General features: G+C 42.0%; 1 protein-coding gene across 1 annotated transcript; it reads left to right on the plus strand.

The window, feature by feature from the left end:
* The first annotated feature begins 7,601 nt into the window (after nucleotides 1–7,601).
* On the plus strand, nucleotides 7,602–11,616 carry kcna1b (potassium voltage-gated channel, shaker-related subfamily, member 1b). The gene is made up of 2 exons (XM_079551533.1): nucleotides 7,602–8,121; nucleotides 8,337–11,616. The coding sequence occupies exon 2, from the start codon at nucleotides 8,501–8,503 to the stop codon at nucleotides 9,989–9,991; it is 1,491 nt and encodes a 496-aa protein (XP_079407659.1). The 5' UTR covers nucleotides 7,602–8,121; nucleotides 8,337–8,500; the 3' UTR covers nucleotides 9,992–11,616.
* Nucleotides 11,617–19,746: the final 8,130 nt, after the last annotated feature.

Raw genomic sequence — 19,746 nt, forward strand, 5'->3', positions numbered from 1 at the left:
TTCGTTAAAATGTTCAAAATTCTAAATTGGCTGCCCATGTTCAGCTCAATTTAAAGGTAATGATTAAATTCACATAAACTGTAGGAGAACCTTAAAGCTGATGTGTGTTTTGAATGTTTCCAATTGATTCACACAAAACTGCGATAAGGGAATCCCTTGTCTTTATGAATCTCATTTTCAGTGGGCAATAGGTGCTATTTTTAGCCCTGCCTCTTTCTTTGAGGGGATTCTGCAGTCTATTTTTGCAGATGGTCTTGCTCATCCCCAGCATTTATCTGCGAGAGGGTAGTGCGGAGGGGGTGAACACTGCACGCTAAAGACAAATCGCCACAGTTTCCTGATGAACACCCCAGACGCCGATCAAAATACGCCATTAAGAGCCATTCAGTGAAACGTCAGTCCCTCCAGTGAACGTGCATCACGATTTGCAACGCTCTTTGTCTCGCTTTCACCCCTTCCAAACACACAATGGTACGACCCGAACCTAACTCATTACAAGCACGATTCACAGTGTTGGCACAAAGGGGTCTATAAATGCACAGTGAGCCTTGGTTAAAATGCGAATCACACAGCAGTGCAGCTGATAATGACATACACAACCACTTGGCCTCTTCGCATGAGCAGGAGCCTCGTTGGATTAGAGCTGATCCCATGCACGGGTGGGGTGCTGACAGAACTTTCTGGGCGTGATGAAGCGGTGAGAAGGAAAGATTAGGGTTTCATGTCACAAGGTCAAGATATATCTGGTGGGGACAGAATCAAAACAATGTGTCCCCTTGTGTATTGTTTTAGTTCGACAGCTTCAGGGATAAGATTATATTTTTTTTTTACTATGTTTAACCTCTTAACTCCTGCCTGCGCCTCATTTGAAAGCTAAGACCTACAAAACTAAAAATCTTTTTTCTTTCTGTTGTTGCTGCGATGTCTTTTTTTGTTGCTTTTTTTGTCATTCTTTTGTTGTGTTGTTTTTCCATTGCGCTTTTGTCACTTTTCTGATGCTTTTTTGTTTCTTTTTCGTCACACATTTTTCCCACTTTTTCGTCGCCTTTTTGTCACTTTTCTGCTATTTTTTTGGTCGTTTTCATCCTCGTTCTTGCATCATTTTTAATAATGATAATAATAATACATTAAACTTGTGTAGCGCTTTTTTGGACACTCAAAGACGCTTTACATGGGGATAAACATTTTTTGTCACTATTTTGACACTTCTTAACCTCTTACCCCCCCCCCACCTGAACCGAGTGCATTTTCTCCAATTCGGCTTTGCCCAAATCTAAAAGCTTCTCAATTGGAGAAGTGCCTCATTTGAAAGCTAAGACCTACAAAAGAGATTGTAGCTATTTTGTGAAATTGTCACTGCATTATAGTCAAGTTTTTGAAGCCTGTTTGTCTTTTTTTTTGTCAGTTTTGTTGCTTTTGATGATTTTGGATTTTTTTTGTCAAGTGTGTCAATGTCCGAAAAATGTTTTTTTTGTGTGCTTTTTTTTTTGCATTCATGGTTCTGCATCCTTATTTTAATTGTAGTCACACAAAGACCCTCAATTGATTTCATATAAAGAATGATGAATAATTCTTTGCATAATACATTTAAGCAGTACTAAGTTTACCTTAATAAATCCTAGTCCCTCTGGGGGTAATACAAGTGTTATTGGGATGATTGGGGGGTCTTTCCTCTCCCCCCGGTGTCTCTGTCCAGAAAACTACAATTGAAAATCACTGCCTACGGGTCAGAGTCACCAATGCACACTAATGGAATCACGGAGAAGAAGCTAACAGGCTAACGGGCAAAGCTAACTGTGGGCTAGCGCCACTTAAACAGTATTTACAGCCAAGTTTGAGTGAAAAAAAATATCTCCATTGTGTAATTGTATGTACAATATCCCTGTCTTCCTTTGTCTTTTCTGTCAGCGTAGTATTTACTCTCACGGACAATTATTGAGTAAAAAAACGCAACATGCTGCGACACCTGCAGTTATGGCCTCTAGGGGCACGAGTAACTTAGTTCTGCTTTAAAGAGTCTTCACGTCTTTTCCTTTACCCGTTTGCCAGTCAGTTCTTCGTCTCACAAGGAGTTAAATCACCCATTTTAATGCACTTCCCTGTAAATGCGCAGATAAAGTTCACTCAACTATGTAAGCCATGCATTGATCGTTGCCCCGTCTGCCTCTGTGGGTGTATTTGCAGCGAGCGAAGAGCTGTCAACGCTACCGTCAACTGCTGAATCTCTACTGCATCAATCTGTCACTGCTGCCGTCTTCTTCCCAACTTCAGCGCTCGTATCGATCATACCATTGACAAGGTGTCACTCTGGGGCGAGTGTTAAGATGACGAAACTATACTGATTGGACATGGATGCGGTTAATTTCTTTACTCCGCATGTGTTTTGAAATCAAATCCTGTCCAAAAACATGAGCATTAAAAGGAAAACAGTATGTCTTTCACGCAGTATGGGTCATATTTGTAGTTTGGGACTTTTAGCTTCTGTCGGAGCGCCATATTTTAGTCATTTTTATTGTCTCATCCACAGTTCTCATCAGCCTCACTCTGTTCTGTGTCCGTACTGTATCTTCTCCCTCCCCCAAACTGTCACTTTGCTTTCCTCTATCCTCACTGCTTCTCTCATGACGTGACTCTAATAATAGCTCCCTGAAGTCGGGCCCCGGCAGCACCCAAGGGCCCAGCATTGGTCTTGAAGGGCACTGTATGAATTGGCCACACTTGTTTCCCTTCATGCTAAGGGGATTATAAATAGCTTTGGAGAAATAAGGGGATCTGCATTGGCATTACATACAGGCATGCATTAAATATCCATGTGTTTGTGAATGGTATAGGGGGTGGGGTCATGTTGCTTTGTACATTCATAAGTCCTTAATGCAGCTGTCCCTGACACTCCTGGTTTCAATGTATAAGGAACAAAATTCTTATTTACGTATAGAAAAATAAGCCACACCAGTGAAAGGCCCTTCATCTTCCAACCTGCCACGGCCATTTTACATTTTAACAGCAATGGTCATGTTTAAGGGGAGAGTCAGGTTTGAGGGGAAAAGGATATATGGATTTTCCCTGTGATATCTCCCTATTATAACGAATAAGAACATTCCTGACATATATGTAATGTATTTATGTTCGAGTATAATCATCACCAGTACTGTGCCAGTCTTCATAACGTTTTTCACTCACAGCTAACTTGGTAAATATTTCATATGTTTTCATGCTTGTTTCTGATTGGCCGGTCTGCAGAGGCTTCTGTGAAAGAGAAGTGATGAGTGCATGTGATGCTGTGGAGGGGAGAAGTGGAAGATGAGGACGCACAGCCCTCTGGTAAAGAGCTTTAATGAGTGTGTTGGCCCTGATTTGGGCACAAGCGTCAGGCACGGGATGACAGGCCTGTGTGTGGCTACAGGGGATGCTGCCGTGTCACTCTGCATAAAAATGCGGCATGCTTCCTCATCCTCTGCTGCATCTTTGCTGATCCTCACATGAACAACACGCAATAAAGAGTAAACGTGTGATGCTAGCATTTGCACAACACATTCGGTTTCAGCACACAATGTTCTCCTTCTCCTCTAAAGGAGCCCCAATGTCCACACAGGCTAACCAGGAGACAAAGGCCTGCCTTGCACCCTTTAGGGAGGCACTTGGAACTGGTTCCTCTCGAAGTGGAGAAGCAGTGGCTCTATTCTGAGCACCTCTCAGGAGACTGAGCTCCCCACGCCATCTCTGAGGGTATGCCCAGTTACCCTGGCCTCAAATAGCTGAGAGCAGAAACAAATATATATATTAAAAAAAAAGATGATGCACCGTGAAAAGGGGCAGCACTGGCAGAGACCAGCATCCACCTGGAACTGGCCTGACTTACAGGGCATCCGGAAAGTGTTCACACTTCTTCAGTTTCCACATTTTACTGTACGCTAATGTTACCGCTTAAATCCAAAATGAAAAGGAAAAAAAAAATAAAAAAATAAATTCCTCATCAATCTACACACAATATCCCACAATAATAAAGTAAAAAAATTGTACATATATTTTTTTTTTCAAAACTGAGCTCAGGTGCCTCCTGTTCCCCGGATTTTTGATTAGATGTTTCTACAGCTTGACTGGAGTCCACCCGTGCTAAATTAATTTCATTGGACTTGATTTGGAAAGACACATACCTCTATATAAGGTCACACAGCTGACGTCAGAGCAAGAGCTAAGGCCTGAAGTCAAAGGAACTGTCACAGAAACAGGTTTGTGTCAAGGCACAGATCTGGGGAAGGGTACCAAAAAAAAGGTTGCAGCATTGAAGGTCCCGAAGAGCACAGTGGCCTCCATTATTCGTAAATGGAAAAAGTTTAGAACAACCAGGACTCTTCCTAGAGCCGGCAGTCCGGGAGAAGGGCCTCGGTCTGAGAGGTGACCAAGAACACGATGGTCACTAACAGAGCTCCAGCGTTATTCTGAGGAAATGGAAGAACCTACATAAGGATAACCATCTCCGGCCTTTATGGTAGAGTGGCCAGACAGAAGCCTCTCCTGAGTAAAAGGTCCATGACAGCCCACTTGCCGCTTGGACAGGCGAGATAATGAAGGAGTGGCTTCAGGATAAATCTGTGAATGTCCTCGAGTGGCCAAGACAGAGCCCAGACTTGAACCCAATTGAACATCTCTGGAAAGATCTGACAATAGCTGTGCAGCCTGACAGAGCTGGAGAGGATCTGCAGAGAAGAAAAGTACCCCAAGTGCAGGTGTGCCAAGCTTGTGGCATCATAACCAAGAAAACTTCAGGCTGTCATCGCTGCCAAAGGCGCCTCAACAAAGCACTAAATAAAAGGTTTGAATACATTTGCCATTTTATGCTATTGTGTGTAGATTGATGAGGGGAGAAAAAAACGTTTTGTCCATTTTGGAATAAGGCATTTCAATAACAATTCAAAACTGAAAGGCCGTGAACACTTTCCAGATGCACTGTACTCCTGGCATTGCAAACAAAGCTCCAGCTCAAATAGGTAGAAGGCTACCCCACAGGAAGCAGTCAAATGCCCTCTCTATAAAGAATGTGTTCTGGATGGGTAAACTCCCATTACTCTTCGAACATACTGCAAGAAGCAAAAATGTGTTGTGTTTTGATTGTGTTTTCGCAGAGGGCCCCTGTCACTGGCCTGGAGACTTGTGTTGTTGCTGGTCATGCAGATGTCTCTGAGACATCCCATAGAGATGAGGCGAGTCTCCAGGTAATCTCGGTGAAAACGGACAGGTTCGATTTCAGCTGAGTCTCCACATGGTCTCCGAGAGGTCTACACTGTCTGGTAATGTTAGTGAGACGTTTCTGTGACGACCCTGCAATGTCAGATACCAAGGAGATCTCAAAGAGATGTATGGAGTCTCTTTGGACAACAAATAGAGTTTGCGACACAACTGCTTGAGACCGCGTGGACATGGAGACTGGGTGAAGACTTGAAAAAGCTGAAATAAAACATGTTCGTTTTCACAGACACTACCTGGAGACTCACCTTATCTCCAGGATACGTCTCGGAGACATGTCGAGTCTCCAAATAGTCTCCAAACCAGTAAGATCGGCCCTTAAATCACCACAGTTGCATTATTGCTACAGCAGTACAGTAAGGAAAACTCATACCTCATATATAATCAGATCACCAACTCATGCCTCTCATAACAACAGCCAACAAACTTGGCTTTGTAGGGGCAGTATTTCGGTCGGTGGACATGAAGTAGGAGAGGTGGGCAAACTAGAGATTAGCTGTATAGGCAATGAGATTGACTGGGACTATCAAATTTACTTTGAATTGTATTTCCATCATATTTCTTTGGGGAACAACTAAATTTCAATTTCAAATGTTTAGGCAGTATTTTCCCCATATATTGTGCAGAGATGGAAACCTTTAGAAGCCTGGATTTTGCAATAGCTGCTGCTGATTAGCTCGGACGCTGATAAAGGAGACAGGTAAAAGCCGTCTTAAAAGTTCAAGTGCACATAAAACATTCAGCTTGCTTTTGAAAGGCATTTTACACTAGGTTTTGTCTTCCATCTTCAGTTTCAAAGCAGGATAAACAGTTGTAACATGACCCTCCAACAGTTAGCTGTAGCAGAAGCCCTTTGTATGGCAGCACCCTGTACATATCACCTAACATGAGATAAAACACTAAATGCCACTGTCGCACAGTAGGATGCAGATTTATGCTCTTGTCACATCAGGTGGACTTTATGTTGCACCTTTTTCAAAGTCCAGATATTATTTTCCCGCCTGTTTCCTAAACCTAAAGTCACACATTTAGATAAATGTGCAAAATTGTATTTCAATCCTGAATATTACAAATAAATCACAATAAAGTCAGCACTGGGAAACAATGTTAAATTCTAGTGACTCATGCTTGGCTGCTAGACCCTGCCTATACCACAAAATACATCACTCAACAAAGTCAAAGTGGATTACATATTGCCCTTTAAATCTCTCAGGCCAAAGGTTATAGAAACATATGGGTCGAGGCTCATCAGAGGATATGACATGTGTGCAGATTGTCTGAATATGCATGGTTGATCAGGTCTCCTTCAGACCTCAAGGCTGAACATGAGAGAGATATACATAGTATGCAGTACAATGCCCATATGTTCACTGTATGTGTCCACAAGCTCAGTTCCTCAGCTCACTAACACTTTTATCATTCACATGGCTCTGTGAACTGACACCATATTCAGAGTGAATTTAGTGTTCTGGAATTTGTTCGCATTTCTCAGTTGTACAGAACATCCCCACTGACAGTTCACAAGCCGTGAGACATTACAGTGACAAAATAGCCTCGATAGCATAAACTCTAACCTGTAACGTAGGCTACATAGGTCTGTAAGTAGGATGACCACTTGTCTCTAGTTGATTTGGTTGTACTGCACAGCCTTTGTTCTCCTGTCCCATTAATTTAATGTCCTCCCTTTTCAATGTCACCAAATAAGATGTTCAAAATGTAGTTATATTGATTGCCCTAACTTTAATATGTTGTGACCTATTGCTATCCGCTTCTGTGCATCTGATCTTCACTTTCTCAAGTCTGTCCCTTAATGTCCCACCACATCACAACTTGTCACAATTGTCCTACCATTTGAGGTGGTCACCCATGAGATCCTAGGGCCAATTTGCTCATTTATCCAAGAAGGGTATTTTGCCACCCTGGAAACTCTATTAGGCCTATATGTTCTGCAGATGACAGTATTGATAGAGCAGGGCAACAACATGGCAAATCAGCTCAATGTCTTTGTTTTTAGGCTTTTTGTTTTGACACAATCGATAAGGTTCTGTTGAAAACAACGCAAGTGCTCTTTAGCCAAATTATTCCTTTCATCCCGACTGAGAGGAGGCGCAGGCATAACCAACTTTGATTTTAGGCCATCTGTCGGTCTTTGGGCCTAATAGAGCTACTGCGGCCGCTGAGCAAACAAAGAAAATCATCGTCTGCGTTGAACAATCGCGTATTTTGATGAACTCGGGGCTAATTAAATGTTTTGCCCTGATATTGTTATAGATTTGATACGCCGCAGCAGCCTACTGTAGTATTAAGTGTGTTTTACAGTCTGTCTGCATTGCGTCGAACCCCCCCTCCTCCTTCCGCGCGCCAACCCCTCCCTGGTCCACTCTCACTTCTTCCCCTCCTCTGGAGCTAATCCTGCAATATGCTTCCAAATTTCCCGAGACGGACCCGCTCTTCTCCGCTCGCTGTCACTGCGGAATCCTCAGACACCTTTTCCCCCTCCAAAGACTCCACATTTTGTAATTTTTCCTCAACGCGGTGGTTGTCGCGGGCTTTTTTGCTGATGCTGCAACGCCTCCTGCCAGCGCTCACCATCTGCACCTGTGCTGCAACTTAGCGTTCCCCTCTCCTGTTATTTTCAACATGCTCGGGTCTCACTGTCAGCCCAGGTTTTTGCTGACAATCTGCGGTTCAGAGCCCTGCTCTCACAGGCTGCGCGGATCGACATTGAAAACCAACACCAGGAGGATACGGATGTTGACCAAGACAACATAGTCCATCAATATTTTAAGAATAGTGCAAAGCGATAACAGTATTAAAGCCTTGTCGTTGTGGGTGTCCGCCAGGTGTCCACGTCTGCTTCTTCACATCTCCAAACAGGTAATTCAGTTCGCTGAAGGTGAATTGTTAATAATGGGCGCGTTTGTAAATGACTGTATTGAGTGGGGATACTGCAGTTGTGAAATGCGCAGAGAGGACGCAACGAGACTGCAAACATGAATTCTGATGCATGCGATAACTTAAGTGACACTAGTAAACGGGGCAAAACACAGATCTGTGGATATTTGTCAGAGCAAGTGTTTGTCTTGTTTCAGGGGACAGTCCTGAGAAGACTTGAACATTATGAAGATGATAATGATTACGAAGATGGGCCGGGGGGCTCTGCGCAGCTCCTGGCCCCAATAGGAGCCTATTCACTCTGATCTACTACGTGCATTTGACGTCGCTGCCTCCTCCTGTCCCGCCCGCAGCAGGAAGGATGACCGTGGTGTCCACCGAGAATATGGACGAGACGTCCACTCTGCCAGGGCACCCACAGGACCCTTACCCCCCTGACCATGACCTGGAGGAGCATGACTGCTGTGAGCGTGTGGTCATCAACATCTCAGGGCTTCGCTTTGAGACACAGCTTAAGACACTGGCCCAGTTTCCAGACACCCTCCTTGGGAACCCCAAGAAGAGGATGCGTTACTTTGACCCTCTACGAAATGAATATTTCTTTGACCGTAATCGCCCCAGTTTTGATGCCATCTTGTATTATTACCAGTCAGGGGGTCGGCTTAGGAGGCCGGTCAATGTGCCACTTGATATGTTTTCCGAAGAAATCAAGTTTTATGAACTGGGCGCAGAAGCAATGGAGAAGTTTCGAGAGGACGAAGGCTTTATTAGGGAAGAGGAGCGACCACTGCCAGAGAAGGAGTTCCAGAGACAGATCTGGCTCCTGTTTGAACATCCAGAGAGCTCGGGGCCAGCCCGAGGGATTGCCATAGTCTCTGTGATGGTCATCCTGATTTCAATTGTTATATTCTGTTTGGAAACGTTACCAGAACTGAAGGAGGACCCGAGAGACCGAATCCGAATCGTGGGGAATACCACCATATATTACCATCCAAATGTCCTCACTGACCCCTTCTTTGTGGTGGAGACACTTTGCATCATTTGGTTTTCGTTCGAGCTAATCGTCAGATTTTTTGCATGTCCCAGCAAGGCTGCCTTCTTTAAAAACATGATGAACTCCATTGATATAGTTGCTATCATCCCATACTTTATTACACTGGGAACAGAGCTGGCTGATGATCCAGATAACAAAGAGGCGAAGGGCGGAGGAGAACAGGCCACTTCTTTGGCCATACTCAGGGTCATTCGCTTGGTCAGAGTCTTCAGGATTTTTAAATTGTCCCGACACTCCAAGGGCCTCCAGATTTTGGGGCAGACATTAAAAGCCAGCATGCGAGAGCTGGGTTTGCTAATTTTCTTCCTTTTCATTGGTGTGATTTTATTCTCCAGTGCTGTCTACTTTGCTGAGGCTGAAGAAAAGGAGTCATTTTTTACCAGTATCCCGGATGCGTTCTGGTGGGCTGTGGTGTCCATGACCACAGTTGGCTATGGGGACATGTACCCCGTCACCATCGGGGGAAAGATTGTGGGCTCACTATGCGCTATAGCTGGAGTACTGACAATTGCCCTGCCAGTACCTGTCATTGTGTCCAACTTTAACTACTTCTACCATCGCGAGACAGAGGGCGAGGAACAGGCCCAGTTTCTGAATGTGAGTCAGCAGAACCTGGCCTCTGAGACCAACTCGAGCCGACGTAGCTCCTCTGTGGTCAGTAAGTCTGAGTACATGGAGATAGACGAGGACATGAACAACAGCATCGATAACTTTAGGGAAGCCAACCTCCGAACTGCCAACTGCATGGCCCCCAGCCAGAACTGTGTGAGCAAAGGCAAGCTGCTCACTGACGTGTGAGGCAGCGCATGACACCACTGTAAATAGTGTAGAAATATTAGCTGCTTCTCTTCATTGGGTCAAGTTTATCTTCACACAAAGACTTACTAACAAAACAAAAGGAAACGACAACAAGCTTCAGTTAGAAAAAGATTATAGCTATAAAATGGTCAAAAGGTATTAGAACATTTGAATAAACTTATTTTATATCATTTATTTAATCGTTCAATGATTGTAAAGCAAGACACTGTGGAGCTTGTAAAGTTATAAACGGAGTATTTTACCCTAAATACTACTTTTTTTATTATTGTAGATGATCTGACAAATCAACACATTTTCCCCCGATATACAATATTCAAAATGATTAAGTACGACTTCAAGTCGGTCATTATCATATCCAATAGTAGGCACAAGAAATATATCAAACTCAAGAGCTTGGAAGACTTTGTTTGTATTACAGCTGCATTTTTCTTTCAGACTGGTACATTTTTAAAGCAGGATACTGATTATTTTTTGGGCTCGTTAACAGGGCCAATGCTGTTTTTTCTGGAAGACTTAAACTGTGCTGCTGCTACACAATGGAGGATGTTGCTTTGCAAAGCTCCTTTATATCCAGCTTGGAATACGCATGTGGACGATCTTTCCTGTTATATTGGCATGCACAAGCCATCACCTCATTTCATCTTTTACTCCCATCTGACCATCTTGGATCACTCTGATTTGCTTTTACCAAAAGTGCACTGGCTATTTATAAATTAGTTTGGAAGCATTTAAGTGTTGAATGTTAACATATTAAGAAAAAAGGAACACTTTCTGAAGACCATGGCATGTTCAAATACAAAGCGATTTGGTTTAGTAGCTAAAGCTTTGTATACTCAATGCATGATGTCAGTACTAAATTACCTGCAGTTGCGAAAGGCCTGGAGGTCATTGACTTTCCTCATTACAGATCAGGTGCATGATGGAGCTACGTAAATGCTAAAGGACAAATCTGCTTCAGAAAATATAAAATGCAAGAACAACATCATTATTGATAACACTTCAAATACAACTTCTTCCTTTATGTTTCTTCAAGGCTGAGATGCTTGTGTGCATGGGACTATTTTCTGTCAGTTGGGACCCACTTTTTTAATTGACAAGATTTTCTTTGAAAAAAAAAGACAGTTGTTATAGTGAAACAAATTTTATTGCTCTAACTAAAATTAGTTTATAGTGCCTTGAACCCTGTCTCATTTTAGAACTGAGTGAAGTGCCTCGTAAAGAGCGCCCAAGTGCAGTCAGTCTTCTCCTGACATAAAGGTGCACAGTTGAAACAGAAATATTGTCTTCTGACATTTTAGCCTGACTCCTTTTTAACATGGATTTATGACACATGGCACAGCTATTGGAGGTGGTTTCTTAGGTGTTCGTTTGATGCATAAGGGTTTGTGTGCATTAACAGTCATGCCTGAGGCAGATTATCAGAGAAGGGTTTGGCTGCAGCTGATGGATCAGAGGATCTCCACACCTCCACAGGAAAGGAAGTCACCTCCACAGTACAACGCTAGCTTAAACTAATCCAAACTAAACCAAACCTAACTGGGGGTTAGTTGTTCTTTAAACTAGAACTAAGTAACTTATGCCCCTAGAGGCCATAAGCGCCACTGCAGCTGGCATGTTGCCACGACACCTGCAGAGAGGGATATTGTGCATTGTGAGATCCCTCAATCATTCCATTAACACTTGTATTACCCCCAGTGGGACCATGAAAAGGATTTAAGGTAAACAAGTGATGTTTACTCAAGGCGTCTTATTGAGATTCATTGAATTCAATGTGTGGAGGTGACATCATTTCCTGTGGAGCTCCACTGCCCTGGTGACTCTCCATGGGCTGCAGTCAGATCCTCTTGGATTTTCACATTATAAATAAATGATTTTAGTCAAAATAATGGACTTCTAAACATAACTGCCAGAATTTTCACTGCCGTGTCATGCATCTACTGCTGATGTTGAGGATATACTGTATCTCTGCATTTTAGAAAACTTTTACTATGAACAAATTAAACTAGTCCCTTTCTGACCTTGACTATATTAAGAACAGAAATTGCTGAGTCTAACTAGTTTAAATAGACTTTGTAGCTCCACAGCAGGCTTGTCTTGACAGACTATTGCAATTCTCAAGACCAGACAATGCCTCTTTAGATGTACTTTAATACTGTCATTGAGAGCAATACTATGACCATCAAAATACTATGTGTAATTATTTACAATTTAAGGTAATTAAGGATGCTTAATGACACAATGGATTGTAAACACAGTCAATTATGGGTGTGCTCAGGAACTGCAGATTGTCACTTCAGCCACTTGATTATTTGTGATGTGAATATTGTAAGATCCACCTGCTCAATCCCCAAAGGGTGGGTGCACCATTCCAACAGTATCAGCAGATCACTGCCCAGAGATAAATGGCAATGTGCAAACCTGAGAATAACATGAGTACAGAAGTTATCAAATGCCTCACTGTGGTTGCTGTGCCAACCTTTTTCATCCGCAGTTATGAAGAAAAGATCCCTTTAATCAGCATTATCAATGGCAATGTGGCCCATGAAGATCATGCCATTTGATACAATAGTGCAGTAATAAAATTACTAACAGTTTTCATGTTTTCTGTATTTTGTCACATAATAGTAACTTGTGATAACATTGGGATAGTTAGCTGTATTTAGTAGTTAGCGTAGGCCAAAGTTGAAAACATGTCTTCAACAAACTTAGCAGGACCAAATAAAGTGTTTTTATTTTTCTTATCTTCATACAGTATGTGCAAAACACAATAGTTCTCAACTGAGAGGCTTTACTTATACAAAAATGTAAACGACGAAAAATGCATAAATGAAACTATAAGATATATGAGTACTGAGCAAATATTTTACGTCTGCATGATAAACAAAGGGTGAAATGCAGGAGAATCATAACTAATGCTGGTGAAATGTTTCCACTCAACAGAAAAGAAAACAACCATTATTCTGTCTCTGTTTTCTGGGTCTCTTTTATTTTTGCCAAAGCCATGTTCCTTGTTGAAACAATCATTTTTGTCATGGCCCAATTTTGCCTATTGTTTAATTATCTCTTCTGGTTTGTAATTTACTGCTGATGCATAGTTTTCAACCTATGCAAGCTTCAACAAGAACTGTTCATTTTATTTCTGTTTTAATAAATTTGGAAGGAATGGAGATGACACGGTTGTGTTAATGTTTACTCTTGCCCTGTTTCTTTCTTAAATACCAGCTTTGCAGTTATTCAACACAACCATTTTTTACAATGGACTTACTGTTGTGATTCACTGGTTATTTTAAAGCTCCAACCCCAGCATAAAATATAATAAAATCATTTGGTGGTTAAGGTCTACAACAAATCTATAATCCTTCATTATCCTGCAGATTTGTGTTACACTGATTGTAAAGACAGCAGAGCAATGCGGCTGCTGCAATTGAAGGAAATGCATACTGTGTCGACAATTTAACTTGTGCTCTGAGCTGAAAGAGAAAAATCTGAGTCAGAGAGGTGCTGTTCTGACTGATCTAAGAATACAACAGCACCACACTGTGTACTAGCCGCACAGACACAAAGACAAGTATTGGTGTGTTGAGCTGGCCTGGTCTGTAGGGAGATCGAGGTAGGAGTGTGCTGAGTGCAGTTTAGGTAAGTGTTAGGTAATTGTGGGAGGATGCACCAGGAAAACACAGGTATAGACAAACAAAAACAGCTAATCCAATGATGGCAGCAGTGGCTTCTCCTTATCAGTGACATTTTTCATGCGTTTTGTGGTTAGACTGTGATGGACGACTACAGTGTTTCTTGTATGACTCTTTTGAAGAATTTGTTAAGCTCTCGTGAACCACTATGTGCTCACAAAAAGGCATTACATTATTTACACGATAGTATCAAAATGGTTGTTTCGGTGATATTTATTAGGATTACTTTTTACTTTTTTATTAGTTAAGTTTGTTCTATGTTTTATCGATTGCCCCACTTAGCCCCAGCCTCGGTGTCTGGGAGCAGACAGACTGACGTGCTGCACTAAAGGCCTGTCTGTCTCCTCCTGTTTCATTTTCCATCGCTGAGTTCCAGCTCTTACCTGAGCTGACTGCACTGTATTCAGGCTGAGAGCAGTGAGGCAGGTACGGCCTTCTGCTCCACACAAAACACAGTTCCACACTGGACGGGGCAATCATTGGGTTTCACCTCTCGTCCATATGGGCCCACAGTGGGATGCATAACATACATTACTTCTGCTGCTGACCACACATCCACCCAGTTATTCTGTTCAAATACCAGGGGATCTAATCTCAATACACAGTACGTTTCACTATGAAACACTGTCCTCATTGTTGTTGGAGAAGTCCTTGGTGTTTTTGTGTCTGGTGTGTTATGATTATGTCATCATTAAGTTCTTCTGGGTAGTGTTTCTCAGGTGGATCGGGACCCGAAAGGGTGTTGTGGAACCATTTTCAGTAGGTTGCGAGGCATTTAAGAAACATTTCTTCTGAGAATGTAGGAAAACACTACCTCTCTCTGTTAAAATGAATAGCGATTTGCTGTTTTTGTCAATGCTATCTGCTTTATAGTCTTTATCGATGCTCCATCAACAATTACCTATAATAAATTGGATTTTACTGCTTTGTTTTATTGGTTGGAATTGTTTTATCTGCTTGTCATCACAGGATGGAGGATCCCAATGCTACACCACTTGAGAGTCACTGCTATAGGGTGTAACTGTGATTGATCATTACCTGAGAGTCTGTGTAAATGTCTCCACATTGTCTATTTTAAATGGACTGATGACAACTCGACCCCAAACACTTCACCAGTTTTCAGGCCTCTGTGAAGATGTGTGTTTCTGTAGTCAAAAGGTCCGTTTGTCAGCAGTAGCTCATTTCATCATCACCTGCACAAGCATGTGAGTTCACATGACTGCTTTACAGCAACATGAGCTGTTAGCATTTCCATGCTGCACACTTTATGAACTTCAATCTGCACCTGGCACCAGAGAAAGGCAAAATAAATCACGTCCCATTTCCAGAGGTGGCTCGTAATCACATGGAGGGCTACTCCAGTAAGATTTTGTAGAAACTGTTCTAAGAGTACATCATATCAGAGACTGGACCTTACGACAGTCGTCTCACGTGCCGTAAATAACAACTGTCTCAGTTATGTATGACACTTCATGCTTCTTGTCTTATCTTTCCATGATGATTGTGCTAGTTCCAAGTCAGCAGTAAAGCCTTTCACTTATCACAAAGCTTTGTGTGGACATTCAATCACTTTACAGAGGAGTTTCATCTAACAGTAAATTTCAATCAGAATTAAACGAAAGGATTCATGCAATTGTTAGTGAGCAAACTAGGACTTTATATGTATATGTGTATATATGTATTGACAGAACAACATGGTAGCTTTAAATATGTTAACAAGCAGCAGAAGTGAAGGTGAACAGTTTTTGTGTGTGTTAATAAGTGTTAGCAGAGAGGGGAAAGTGCGAGTCATATATTCTGTACTTTTACCTCTCTTCCTACTGTGAGCTGAGGAAGATTCACTTGGATCGAAACGTCTTAATAAATGCAGTCATTTTGGAGTGAGTCTACAGGCTTTTTCATCATTCTCTCTTCCTACTGTAAACATATGACAATAGGAATTATGGCATTGTGACATCATTTTAGTTTGAGTTTCTGGCATCTTTCCTTGAAAATGGTCTTCTTTATCTAGCTTCAAAGTATATTCTTTGTTTTGTTTTTATGAATATGTACTTCATGTAAAAGGATTTTATACAAACACTTCTCTTTTTGGCTGCTCTACCATCTCTGCTTATTCAGTGAGCAACCTGTGTAAAAGGCTACTTCAGTGTAGTGGCAAATGGCTTCCACTTATACTAAAAATACATGAAAACACTTTAATTCAACTCACATCCAGCTTTTAAGGACTGTATCTCCCTTCGTAAACCAGCGTATGACATACTGTGGGAGAAAACAGTATGTGAACGCTGTGGAATATCTCACATTTGTGCCTAAATCGGTCACTAAATGTGGTCTGATTTTCATCAAAATCATAAGAATGAGTAAACAGTGTCTGCCTGAACTAACACCACCCAAACTATTACATTTGATCATATTTGTATTGGCCGTAGCATGTAAACATTCACAGGAGAGCGTGGAATAAGTAAGGGTCAAAGGTTCATCTTGATCATTGTGAGCGTCTAATCTGCAACTACAGAAAAGCAGTTATTGCTGCAAAAGAAGAGTCAGCCCGCAATTTAATACAGGGGACTCCACAGTGTTGTGAATGTCTCAGGTTTTTCTTAAAAATATCTTCATAAACTTGTGAATAAATCCTTCTATTGATGATTGCATGTTGTCCAGGCCCTGAAAACAAAACAGCCCCGCACCACCTCCAGACTTCGCAGTGAGCATAGTGTAAAGATGTTGGTCTGCTGGCACCTTTTTTCTCCTCACATGACGTGTTCCTCCCCAACGATTCAACACTTGGATGCTCCACAGCACTACTGGACAAATATTCAGTAGACTGCTGACCCAAAGTTGAATAGTTGGGGAGGATCACACAACGTCATGCGTGCAGAAAAAATGGAACTGCAACAGAGTCATGGTGTGGGGCTGTTTTGTTGCCTCAGGGCCTGGACAACGTGATATCATCAATAGAAAGATCAAGATATATCAAGATTTATCAAGATACTTGCAGAAAACCTGAGACATTCAGTGTGGACAGTGTGGAATAAGTAAGTGATCCCTTGTATTAAATATCTGCTGATCCTTCTTTTGCAGCAGTCACTGCTTTCCTGTCATTGCAGATTAGACGCTCACAATGATCAGGATGAATCTTGGACCATTCCTCTATACAAAACTGCTGCAGTTCAGCAAGATTTTCTGGGCATTCACTTTTTCCACGCTGTATTGTGGATGTTTACATGTTATGGCCAATAAAAATATAATCAAATGTAAATGTTTGGTATTATTTTAAGCAGACACTGTTTATTCATTCTTATGATTTTGATGGAACTCAGACCACATTTAGTAATGAAGGCAGAAATGTGAGAAAGCGTTCCAAAGCGTTCACAAACTTTTTCCTCCCACTTACTTGTTTGAAAGAAGTCTCCATTTGAGGCCTCTCACCTTTTACTGCTGACTGTGGCATGAAAACAGCAGAACATTAACATTGGCAAACAAAGCTGCCTAAAGCAGAGCAGGGTTTCCCAACCAGGGGTACCCTTGAGCACTTAGCAGAGGATACTTGGGATTATTTCAGACTACGAAAAGAAGGTAAAACTGTTTATTTCAATATTACTGTCATATAATGTTTTCCATTGAAAGGTTTGAGAGTATTCCAGCTCTATTTGAACAGAACACACCACTAAATACTGAATAATCTTTGTTTAGTTGGTCACATCGTAAAAATGTATACGGGATCCTCGATGTAATACTTGAAGTATGAATGAAAAACTCAAGGGATACGCAAGACAAAAAAGGTTTGGAACCACTGCTGTAGGATGAATGGGTGAGGGTACTTTTGGGTACTTTTGGCGTCTGAGCTGTGTGGTCAGTTTGGCATGATCTTAAACAGATCGTGCCAGATTCTACTGATAAATCCTTGGTATTCTTGGAATAATAATACTCACAAACAACTGACACGTGAAATGATTGGGATAAGGTATTTTCCCCCCAAACGTTCTCGTTGTATTTTTCGTGCTATCTGTGTCCATTGTATAAGATCCTGATGCTGGTGTGTGTAGGTGGCGTACTCTTTGGGTTGCATAAGCGATGCAGGTGAAATGTTTCTGAGGCTCTGTGTCCCAGAGCTAGTTAATACATAGAGCTACTTACACATGCCACCTACCACCCACAACCAAATATCACAACGGCTGCTCAATCCCGCAGCAGCAGCTCATCCACAAACTGGGTCACCTCGGGTTCAAGGTACGAAAAGAAGATCATTGAACATTGACTGTAGCTTAAAATCAAAGCCACTGGTGCTGCATATAGTTTATCACATAACATTTGAACATGCCTCATCTCTGTTCTGAATCATCGTCCACTCGATCTTAGTGATCACAATGTTGGTGACATAAACAGCAAATGCAGGAGAGAGACAAGCAAAGAAAAAAGCAATGACATCTGGTCTTCAGTCAGACTGGATGGGATACTGCAAATGTACAAACTCAGTGTAGTAGTAGAAATGGCCCTCATAAAGAAATTCATTTGCAGTGAGTAAAAATATACATAAAAACACAATTCTTCCATATTGTTGTGGTTTTAATTTAATCCACTGTGATTGCATGAACCCAAATGACGGATGATGCAACATTATAGGAGCTGCATTATTGGACTTTTCAGAGACTTGAACAAACTGAAGTTTTTGTGTGGAGATATTACAAAGTAATATGTCACAGGAAACTACTAGTTAAATGGCTCTTACGGTTTACATTATTTACGGTTTACATTATTTACGGTTTACATTATTTACATTAAACTATTATTTCATATCAATATATATTTTTATTACAACTGTAAAGCATGGTGTGCCTTGGTCCGCTTTTATACACAATAGTTCCAAACTTACCATCAGTGTTAAGTAAGGCTGGCATTTCAGTGTTTGCAGATGACACATTACACCTAGTGAAGAAAACACAAACCTTGAACCCGGAACTTTAAGAATTGCTCGCTGGGTTGGGAGTAATTTTGAAAAAAGGAGGAAAAAAGTATCATAATTGCACTCATCATTCTCTGAGAGCGAAACCTCAGCTTATCTCGGGATAGAACATTTTGAACAAGCGGAGAAGGTGAAGGGGTTCTTATTGACATTCGTGGGCTGCACGTGTGGCTCTGAAATATGCTTTTAGACCTTGTCTTGTTAAAATGCATGAATAACTGGGTGAACAAACACATTTTTTCTCATGGAAACACCATCTTTTTTTTAAATATTTTGTTATGTATATACTTTTAACCAAACATCCAGTAGAAGCTTTAGCCTATCCTCTGGTCCCCAAGATGATTTTGAGGAATCTGACTGCACACAACAAAGATCAGACACCTGCTAAATTAAGCTACTCTTGTTTTGCCAAAAAACAAACGTGCTTCTGAAACGTCAACTTCAATAATCTAGCTCCATCTTGCGGTTGCTTTTAGTATTGACAGAGAGTTAGACAGAGAGAGAGAGAGAGAGAGAGAGAGAGAAAGAGGAAGAGAGAAGGGGGTGAGAGGGAGAGAGGGAGAGAAAGAGAGAGAGAGAGAGAGGGGAAGAGAGAGAGAGGGAGAGAGGGAGGAAGAGAGAAGGGGGTGAGAGGGAGAGAGAAGGGGGAGCGAGAGAGAGAGAGAGAGAGAGAGAGAGGAAGAGAGAAGGGGGTGAGAGGGAGAGAGAGGGGGGAGCGAGAGAGAGAGAGAGAGAGAGAGAGAGGAAGAGAGAAGGGGGTGAGAGGGAGAGAGAGAGAGGGAGAGAGAGAGAGAGAGAGAGAGAGAGGAAGAGAGAAGGGGGTGAGAGGGAGAGAGAGAGAGGGAGAGAGAGAGAGAGAGAGAGAGAGAGAGAGAGAGAGAGAGAGAGAAGAGAGGTTTGAGAGAGAAGGGGAAGAGGGGAGAGAGAGGGGGAGAGCGGGGGAGACAGAGAGAGAGAGGGACAGAGGGAGAGAAGGGGAAGTGTGAGAGAGAGGGCGGAGAGAGAGAGAGGGGGAAGTGGGAGAGAGAGAGGGGGAGAGAAGGGGTAGTGAGAGAGGGAGAGAGAGAGAGAGGGGGGGGAGA

Source organism: Gobius niger (assembly GCF_951799975.1).
Source record: "Gobius niger genome assembly, chromosome: 2".
Lineage (NCBI taxonomy): Eukaryota > Metazoa > Chordata > Actinopteri > Gobiiformes > Gobiidae > Gobius > Gobius niger.

What these genes read in the sequence shown, in the direction of transcription:
- kcna1b (XM_079551533.1), top strand. Translation starts at nt 8,501, where the DNA reads ATGACCGTGGTGTCCACCGAGAATATGGACGAGACGTCCACTCTGCCA.